Raw genomic sequence first — 10,155 nt, 5'->3', positions numbered from 1 at the left:
AGTTAGCGCAGCTCGTGGCTCAGTGGGGACAGCCAAGACTTGTGGACTTGCCCACGGCTGTCAAGGTTGGGAGGTGAGTCAGGCCTACACCCCCGTCATGTTTATTTGGTTTGTTTGCAGGTTTCGAGTCTTGTACCATGAGCATTCTACGAGGAGATCCTATGGGGGCTTCACAAATTTGCAACCAATGGAAGAAGAAAGCTTCAAATCTTGATCAAGAAAGCTTCCGAGGCTTTAAACACACACAAAGTACTGATTCCAAGCATAAATCAACCCTCTCCATACCCATGGGCTGCTCATGCAGAAAAACTCAAGCTACCGCCTCTGGTTTGCACCGCCAACTGCTGTGCACTTTACCACTTCTTGCTTCTTCAAATAGCTCAATAATAGCCTGATTCAAACCTTGATGACGATTTTCTCCCATGGTCACGAGGATTTTGCACAAAAAAAACAGCTGCCCAAGGCCGATTCACTCGAAAACGTGCTGTCACCTGAGATTTTCGCCACCTTATGTTGCTGCATTTTGGTGCCCCTTCATTACTTGTTGCAGATGGTGCTAAGCATACCAAGAATCCCTAACTTAGCTCTCATCACACACTAGGGTTCACAGCAATAGGCGCTTACGCCCTAGAGTTGGAAAAGAAAAAATGTTTAGGTAAAAAAATAAAAAATTTAGACATTTTTCAAGAAAGCACTTGCTCTAATACCAATGGAATGTCACAATGCACAGCGGAAGACTAACGCACGTAGGAGACACATCACCATCAAGCTCCACGAACACCCCCAACGGGCACTGCAGCATCCCTCCACCGGGCTCCCATCTCCCGGTGAGCTGCCTCCCAAAACACCGGCCGGAGGAGATGATTATGACAAGGTCCCACTCTTGTCAGAGTTAGTGCATGCGGAAGCCACACTCATACACACGTAGAGAGAAGGAGAGAGAAGTTGACGCAGAGAGAGGTTGGCGAGCAAGTCTGACGTGTATTAGCAATGAATAGTTTTAAATAATACAATGGTGGGCATGGGTATTTATACCCTCATGATGGAAATGGCCGACTACCACCCCACTTTGAGATACTCACTTTAACACCCTCTCTGTAGCTCATAGTGGACATAGAAAAGAAACCAAGTCGATGTAGATGCAACCATGGACACCTCAATATTGGCCGGATACTGAATACACCTCGGAAAATGCACCAAACAACCTGTCTCCTCAAGGAATGCCATCTTGAGCTTCAGCTGCCACATAGAATAATGAATTGCAGACAACTCCACATTCATGATCCCCCATTCGTTGAACTGAGAACACACACGTCCAAAAGATCTCCTGAACATTGAACTATCGACACATGACGCCCAAAATTCTCTGACAATGAACTAGGAACTCATCCCATCCATAGTCTGCTACCAATGAACTACGAACACATCACGTCCATAGATTTGTCAAGCTGTTCCATGCCAGATGCATGTGCCTTAAACTCCGACACACGGGTCCAAATCACCAAAACGGGAGCACAGACTGCCCCTCTCTGCCACTCACATGCCTCTCTCTGGCTGAAGCACATGGTAGCATCCATCCACCAAGCTAGAATGCTGGAGCATGTGCCAGTGTAGTCCTCGCCACACCGGCAGACGCCATAGCATCCCTCTTAGAATCACTGTCACTGTCATCCTCGTCAACTTTGCCTTTGCCTTTGTCATTCGTCGAGCCTTGAGCTTTAGCTTTGGTTTTGCAATCCCGAGCCAAATGCCCTCGCTTTCCGCACTTATAACAACGGCTCCTAGACTTCTTATTGGATTCCGATGCAGCATGTGCCGATTCTACATCCTTCGGAACCCGAATCTTGCCTTGGGTAATGAGCACTGCTTCCTCCTCAATGAGAAAAGAGCTGAGATCATCAAATTCCAGCTTTTCCTTCGTGACTTGTAAGCGTAATGCCCTCGAGACCATCTCGTACTCCTCAGGCAACTTCGTAAGAACCAAGGCAGCTAACTGGGTACTAGTTAATGCACTATTCATAGCCGATAACTGATCATGGATAACCTTTGCCTTCATTAGAAGTGACTGCATAGAGGTCCCGGTTTCAAACTTGATGGAAAACAACTGACCGAGAAGGGTTACTGCTCGCATTGTTGAGTCTCGATCAAACATTCCTGCAAGCTTTGACCACATTTCCTTGGCAGTCTTTAAAGTCTGAATGGCAGGGGAAATTTCCTTGGTGAGAGATTCTGCAATCGCCGACATCGCCTTCGCATTGTGAGCTTCCCAATCCACAAGAGATTTGAGAAACTCCTCCTCCTGAAGACGTGTGAACCGATTGCTATCCCTTCGGGGACGTTCCTCCGAGCCATCAACAATGTCCCATAAGCCTTTTCTGCTAAACCACAGCCTCATGATCAAATTCCAATGCGCATAGTTGTCTCCATTCAGTTTGTCATCCTTGCTCGAACACGGGAGTCCCATCTCGAAAACTCCGTCCACTTCGTCTCAGTCGACCCGGTCTTCGATAACGCACGTCTCCTCCCTTCGCCTTCTCTTCTCCCAGCCGGCGGTTCTCTTGTGGCTGCACTCCTGCTGCACGAGCGGTGCCACTGGCCTCCTCTTGCTCTGCCGCCTGACAACGTTTGGGTGCCGGACGCGGGCGATGGCTTGAACTTCCGTCTCGAGCGCTGGGCACCGCCTTTGTTGAGACTCCTGGAATTGGATCGACGCCCGTGGCCTTTGCCGTGCTTGGCCTGCTCTTCAAGGTGAGCGAGGTGTCGGCGCTCGTGCGGAAGGGCGATGAGGTAGGAGAAGACCCCGACGCCCAGCAGAACGTGGTGCAGGGGCTTGATGCTGCCCGTGTCAATCAACACCAGCCTTCGCCCAGCCGTCGAACGGCCACCGTCAGCCCACTGCCCAGCACTACCTTGTACACGATCCCCAGGCCGCCCTTGCCAAGAACGTAGGCGGACGCCCGCAGCAGCTCGTCCAGCTCGAATGAAAATCCCTTGTCCAGCGCCACCAGCTCGCCTTCGATTCTGAGCTCCCCTCCGACTCCTCGCTGCCCTTTGCACAGCAACTTTCCGTAGCTTTTGCTGGCCTTGGGTGCTTTGGCTGCTTCAAGAAGAAACGCAGGTTTGCAGTCTGCCGCGCGTCTCCTCCCTCGTGCCTTGTGTGTGTCCAAGGATCAGAAGCCTTCAAGCTCTGATACCATGTCAGAGTTAGTGCATGCGGAAGCCACACTCATACACACGTAGAGAGAAGGAGAGAGAAGTTGACGCAGAGAGAGGTTGGCGAGCAAGTCTGACGTGTATTAGCAATGAATAGTTTTTAAATAATACAATGGTGGGCATGGGTATTTATACCCTCATGATGGAAATGGCCGACTACCACCCCACTTTGAGATACTCACTTTAACAACTCTAGCCTATATATGGCTCTTCAACTTCCCATGCTTCCACTTATGGGATGATCCAAGGCACCTTCTAGCCATAGATCACACGCTCGAAATCGCCAACCTTCCAACACCCTCCCTCGATTCGAGCTCCGCAAGCCACCGAGGCGCGAGGGGGTCGCCCAGGACCACACACGCCTAAGCCGCCCCAGACCACACGCGGCCGGGCTCTAATACCATGTCAGAATGCGCAACGGAAGACTAACGCACATAGGAGACGCATCACCATCAAGCTCCACGAACACCCCCAACGGGCACTGCAACATCCCTCCACCGGGCTCCCATCTCCCGGTGAGCTGCCTCCCAAAACACCGGCCGGAGGAGATGATTATGACAAGGTGCCACTCTAGCCTATATATGGCTCTTCAACTTCCCATGCTTCCACTTATGGGATAATCCAAGGCACCTTCTAGACACACGCTCGAAATCGCCAACCTTCCAACATGGAAGAGAGGAGATCCTATTAGAGCTTGAATGGGCACAAGCTAGAAGAAAGCATGCTTCTACAAAGCCAAGGTTCCATGGAAGCTTGCATAAGCACTCCCAATAAGTGTATTAGTGAAATGATTAGTATATTGATTAGTTGAGGATTAGACCCAATAATAGTCTTATATACTTGGCCCTACTTTCACACCTATGCTCATGCCCAAACTTATACAAGCACATAGGAAAGTGCGTACATGGCCACTTATTATGCCCGTGACTCACCATTGTTAAATTGCATATGCACACATATTTGCTGGTTTGAAACTGTTTTCCCATAGCACAAACCACAATTTGCGCTCAATTATTCTTTACTTGTAAGCATTCTTCACATCTTGTTTTGAGTGGGAAACGAGCCAATGGAAAGACATCCTCTTGGGAGATGATTGTAAAGTTTGTCTGTTTGGTTCACACAAAGACACTTTTGTCTAGTTGATCCTTGCCCTCAGAATTAATGGGTTTTTCAAAGGCATCCGTGGATGGAGCAAGTGATCGGTCTTATTGAAGCACAACAGCTTGCCTTACCAAGGGCCTAGCATGCCTTTGTCCGTAATTCTTCTCCTTCTCCAGGTGTGTACCAGACTGGACACAAGCCATGAGGGGGCCAATCTTACCTCTGTCAACCTATTGACAAACATTGGTTAGCTCATATAAACACAATGTGCCTCCCTAGGCTCTCTACAATGAGTTCTAAGTGATTTGGAGGATTGCTTTCTAGCTGCTGAGAAAGAGATCGAGAGCTGAAGAATGGAATGAATACTCAAATGACAAGTTTCAGGGAGGGGGGGGGGGGGGGGGGGGGCTTCTATGCAGAATTCCACTTCCTTCAGGAAGATCATCCTGTCGATCTGCTGTAGAGAAAAAAATAGCAAGTAAAATCCAACCTTTGGCCTCTTTTGTCCATTTTCACTTGTCCAGCCCATGGCCAAGACACCAATGACTGCAACGCCCGCTGTTGAGGCTCGCAACTTTGGGAGGGGAGGTCCAAGTTCAAATCCCTGCAGGCCCTTATTGGTGTGGTCGCTTTGCTTACCAGAAGTTGTAATGCCTTCTGGGCGGGTACCAAATTGAAGCCACAGAAAGATCTACTTGGGGCGGGGCCACAAGGGGAAGGGGAGGGCTTGTGGGCCAGACTTGGGCTGCCCATGCGTAGCAAAGCTTCCCATAAACCTTCCCAATCTGCTTCTCTTACTTGTACAACTTGTCCATGCTGAAACACGCACAAAATCTACAATGGGAAACCTAAACCTCGTGTTCATTCAAGCTCTAAACCCTTATCCGTTAGGGCACAATGACAAAAATCCTGGTAAAAACTTTATGTGACATGCATCCTTGTTTAAGAATGATGCATGTAACAAAGATTGACAAAGTTATAACAATTTGACATATGTTTACACAGATGACACAAGCACTGAGCCCACTCTCTTCCAGTGTTTACAAGATGTTAAATGCGAATAAAGTACTGAGAAGGGTTTCAAAGAGATGCTCAACATAAGGAGTTTCGATGAAACCTTAGACTAAAGGGGCTTTCAGACAAACACCTGCTTGTTGCTGATGCACCCCAGAAGGCTGGCCGCAGAACAGGGTTGCCTTTCTAAACCCTTTCCAACATATGAAACCCTTTCCAGCACAGGAAACCCTTCCAACCCTTGCGCAGCCACGTTTCTGACCCTTTTCCAGCACATGAAGCATGCAACTTGATCAAGCTATCAAAGCATAAAAAACCTAGTGCACAGAAAGCACACGAGACCTATGGATGGCTGCAAACGGCTTTAATCAATCTAGCGACTTAGATAAAAAGCAGTGATGCAAATAGCATGTGGAATTCTTACATAGTGCAAGATCATTTACAGTAGCGATCGGCTTTCTGTTTGACCCTGACATCCAGAGCCTCTTCCCTGGTTAGGGTTTTCTCCGTGTGATAGCCAAACCTCTTGGTCTCCACAGGGAAGAGCTCTTCGTACTGCTTACTTTTCTTGCCGCCGTCGGGCGCGTGGCCGATGCCGTCGTCGAGGTTCTGCTGAGACGCGTTCTGGTCTTCTTCTTCTGCTGTGGTGGTCTTGCCCTCCTCCGTCTTCGTCGTCGTCGTCGTCGTCGTCGTCTTCTTCTTCTTCTTGTCGATCTTCTTGGAGGGCTCGAGGCCACCCTTGAAGGATAGCTTTGAACGCTTCACCTTCTCGTAGGAAGACATGATCCTTCACTTCGCAAGGGTCCCTTGTTGTTCACACAGAGAGAGAGAGAGAGAGAGAGAGAGAGAGACGAGGGGGCGGAGAGTCTGATTTATTATCACTGCTTGGTACAAATAAAAATCTCGCATTACAAAAAAACAAAAAAAAGTTGTGTATTTTTTTATTACTAATACTATAATATCAGACTCTATTAATTTATGTGTATTTTTTTATGGCTAATACTATAATGCTATTTTTATTTTTATTTTTTAGTGCTAATACTATAATATCATCAATAGCCTGTCCAACTATGAGTGAAACTGTCGTTCAACTCTCTGCATGCAACTGCTAGGGTTTTTGCAGGTTTCCTAACCTTTGCCTCCGTGTCTCTCTGTTCTACGTCTCTCCTGGCCTTCTCTTCTCCAGCAAGTGTCTCCCCCCCTCGGGTGCATGGGCACCGAGTGGAGGGGAACCCCCACACTGCTCAAAGCACAGAGAACCAGCTCTGGTCCAATGGTTGTCCAGAACTCGCCCCCCTTCAAAAGCGCGCAGGCACCGTCCTACCAACAGTTTCCTCAGTGGCCCCCTGCCAAACTCGAATCGAGAAGCAATGATGAAGTATGAAGACTTCATAGCCACAAAGAAGCAGCAGGAGGAATCCAGAGCCAAGGTTGAGGAATTGAACTTGTTGCTGTTGTAGAATCAAGTGGAGGAAGGTACACCGGCTCCCAAGAAGTCATCATTGAAGGACAACCTCCATTCAGGTAATCCTGGTTCCTCTAAACCTCTGGTTTGCTTGCCACTAGATTTGGTTTATTCTATGGAAAGGGATTACACAGCCAGATGTCTAGTGGGATTGATCTTTGGCCCTAGGCCCCCCGTAGAGTTCCTGAGAAGCTGGGTCAGAGACAACTAGCTAGCTATTGGTATAGAGGTTGAAATCATCCAAGCACTCCCCAATGGTTACTATATTTTCCTCTTCAAAGACCCAGGGATGGATAATGCATGTACAGAATCATCCCCTTCTACTTCTTTAGTTGGACCAAGGACTTCAACCCCCAGGGTGCCAAGCCCTCAGCCTGTCCAGTGTGGGTGGAGCTCCCCAATCTACCTTTTTACCTGTACCCGTGGATTTAAAAAATAGTGTCTCCCTTAGGCAAAGTCCTAGGTATGAGACCAAAAAATGAATACAATCCAAAATGGCATCCTCAAATATTAGTGGAAGTGAATCTTGACAAACCCCTAATAGATGAAAGTGAGATCAACTATGGTGACTACAACATGCAGCATGAAATTCTATATAAGCACCTTCCCAATGCATGCTTCCATTGTGGGAAGCAAGGCCATGTAATCAGAGAATGTCCATCCAAATACCTGAACCAAACCACTACCATTCCCCCTGTACTACAACCTGCCAATAGTAAAAGCCAGCCTATTGGAGGTAGTAATAGCCAGGCCCATCCCCCCCCCCAAAGCCCCCTCTACCTCAAAAGAAAAAGGAGAAAAATTCACCATTCCTAACGAAAGGAAGACCTTCAGACAGAATAGATCTGGCCACCAGAAGGCTTTTCCTAACTCATATGCCTTGCTATACAGCATCTCTAACCTAGAGGACTCTAAGACTCCCAAGAGTTCATCCAAGCCACTCCATTGGATAGATCCAGAATTCTAGCTAAAACCAATCAAATGGATCATGATCAAATACACCCTACACAACCAATGGGACTAGGCATCTGGGAGAGGAGCAAAATAGGGCTAGCCAATCCCTCTCTGATATAGTAAATGGCAACCCCAATGAAATGGAAAGAACTAAAAAGGAGTCGTGCCCTAGTTGGTTCTACCACCCCACAATTTGTCTCCAGAGTAGGACCTAAAAAGGTCAACACTCAGAAAAAAGTTAAATGAGATGCTCCTCTCTAAATGTCAAGGGATTGACTAACCCCTCAAAAGTCCAGTTAGTGAAACAATGGCTAAGAAAATAGGGCAGACTTGACTTCATAGAATTTTCTGAAGTCAAGGTAAGTGGGGCTGAGCTAGAGAAAAGGCTGCATTGCATCTCTAAAGACCACATTTGGATCTACAGTGCCCACTCTTAAGGCACTGGAGGAGTGGTTGTGGGTATGCATATAGATCATCAAAATGAGTTGAAGGATGTAAGGATTGACATGTATGACCAGTGGGCTGCATTTGAACTGACTACTTTCTCTTACATGCTAGCGGATCTCAGGCCAACAGAATCAAAACTTGGAGATCTCTGAAAGCTGTCCCTGAACCAATCATCTTAATGGGTGATTTTAATATGGTGGAATCCAGAGAGGATAGATTCAAAGGTTTGGGTCAAGTCCTCAAAGGGGTTGAGCTCCATGAATGGCACTGCACTGTAGACCTTTTTGGATTGTGTGACCTTGGGAATATTGGAGACCACACTTGGCAAAATTATGCATAGGGGGAACTGACCAGAAAGGCTAGGTTGGATAGAGGTTATGTTAGCTCACTCCTGCCAGGGCTTGGAGTCTGGCCATAAAATCTACCCATTCTTTGCTGACATATGCATCAGAAAGGAGGTAATCAAAATTAGAAAAAACAGAAGTGAACTGTTATGCCTCAAACTTAAGAAGTTGGAAGATGTTGCAAACTAGGATGACCTCTCAGCTCAAAAGGATATCCTCAGTACTAGGAATGAAATTAGGAGAGAGGAGGAGATCTCTTTGTAGCATGCCAACCTTTTTTTCAGAGACTAGTGGGTTGGGAAAGCTAACTTGCCAACTCCTGAGATGTTTAAAATGCTAAAAGTTAAACAGGCTAAGGACAAACTTCCTCCTCTTCAAGATCTTTATAACCCCCTCAACTGCTTTGAGGAAGGGAACAGAACTAGAGTCTTCAACCACTTTAACATCTTTAGCAAAGGGGAGAGAGATCTCTAAGGACCAACTCAACTGCATAGCCATCATAGGACATGCCAGAAAACCTACTATTCCAGATTGTATCTCTAAATCACTGGAAAACAATATCCCAAGAGAGGAAACAGGTTAGGCCATATACAGCAGTCTAAAGGTGAGGAAAAGCCTAGGTGTGGATGGTTTGCCCTTTGAATTCTATAAGACTTTTAAGGATATCTTCTTGTCTCCTTTATTAGCTGTGTGGCAGGAGGCTGTGTCTTTTGGGGCTCTTCCTCTTTCAATTAATGAGGGCTAGATCAAACTAATCCACAAGAAAGGTGAGAAGGCGGACTTGACTAATTGGAGGCCCATCACCATGTTAAATTGTGCTTATAAAATATATGCAAAAGCCCTTGCTCTGAGGCTGTCCAACCAGCTTAAAAATTGGACCAGATAGGAACAGAAGGGGTTCATCAAAGGAAGATACATCTTTGCTGCAATCATCACTCTATGGGAGGGCATGGAATTTGCAGAAGAATCTCAACAGGATTACATCTTTTTCAAAATAGTTTTTGATAAAGCCTATGATAGGCTTAGTTGGCATTATGTATCGGAATCCCTTAAACAAATGGGTGTAGGTCAACACTTTGTTCAAATGGTGAGTACTCTTTTTGGAAATGCCACTGCAAGGGTAAATGTAAATGGTGTGCTCTTAGAGGCCTTCCACCTAACTAAATCCATTAGACAAGGGTGCCCTTTAGTCCCCTTCTGTATGCTATTGGCTGATGGACTGAATTGGTTGATTAAAGAGAGGATGGATAAAGGAGAAATGAATGGAATTGCTTTCCCCAATGATAAGCAACTATGCACTCAAATGTTTGCTAATGACACCAATGTCATGGTTGCCAACAATGAGCAAAGTATAAGAAGCTTCTGGGAGTGTCTGGACATCTACTGCAGAGCATCTGAATCTGTTATTAACCCACAAGAAAACTAGGATAAGGACCCTTATTGAAAAGCCTCCTGATTGGTTGATCCAAGCTGGATGTAATACAATGGAGGATGGAGTGATCTTCAAACTATTGGGCATTCCTATGGGGTTCATAGTCACTCTCAATCAAAGATGGCAATGGGTGTTAAGCAGAATTGAAGTCAAACTCAACAGATGGGAGAAAAGACAACTCAATC

At 46.6% G+C, this 10,155-nt stretch overlaps 1 protein-coding gene across 1 annotated transcript; it reads right to left on the bottom strand.

Moving 5' to 3' along the window:
* Positions 1-5,345: 5,345 nt before the first annotated feature.
* Positions 5,346-6,234, bottom strand: LOC147639258 (uncharacterized). The gene has a single exon (XM_086788990.1). It carries the CDS (start codon positions 6,109-6,111, stop codon positions 5,764-5,766), a length of 348 nt encoding a protein of 115 aa, XP_086645116.1. The 5' UTR covers positions 6,112-6,234; the 3' UTR covers positions 5,346-5,763.
* Positions 6,235-10,155: the final 3,921 nt, after the last annotated feature.

The sequence above is a fragment of the Cibotium barometz genome, chromosome 4, assembly GCF_041138505.1.
Source record: "Cibotium barometz isolate CiBa-2024 chromosome 4, ASM4113850v1, whole genome shotgun sequence".
Classification (NCBI taxonomy): Eukaryota; Viridiplantae; Streptophyta; class Polypodiopsida; order Cyatheales; family Cibotiaceae; genus Cibotium; species Cibotium barometz.
Note: the sequence above shows the minus strand (reverse complement) of the source record. Positions and strands in the feature narration are given on the sequence as shown.

Excerpts from the sequence above, each read along its gene's own strand:
- LOC147639258 (XM_086788990.1), bottom strand. The coding sequence starts at position 6,111 with ATGTCTTCCTACGAGAAGGTGAAGCGTTCAAAGCTATCCTTCAAGGGT.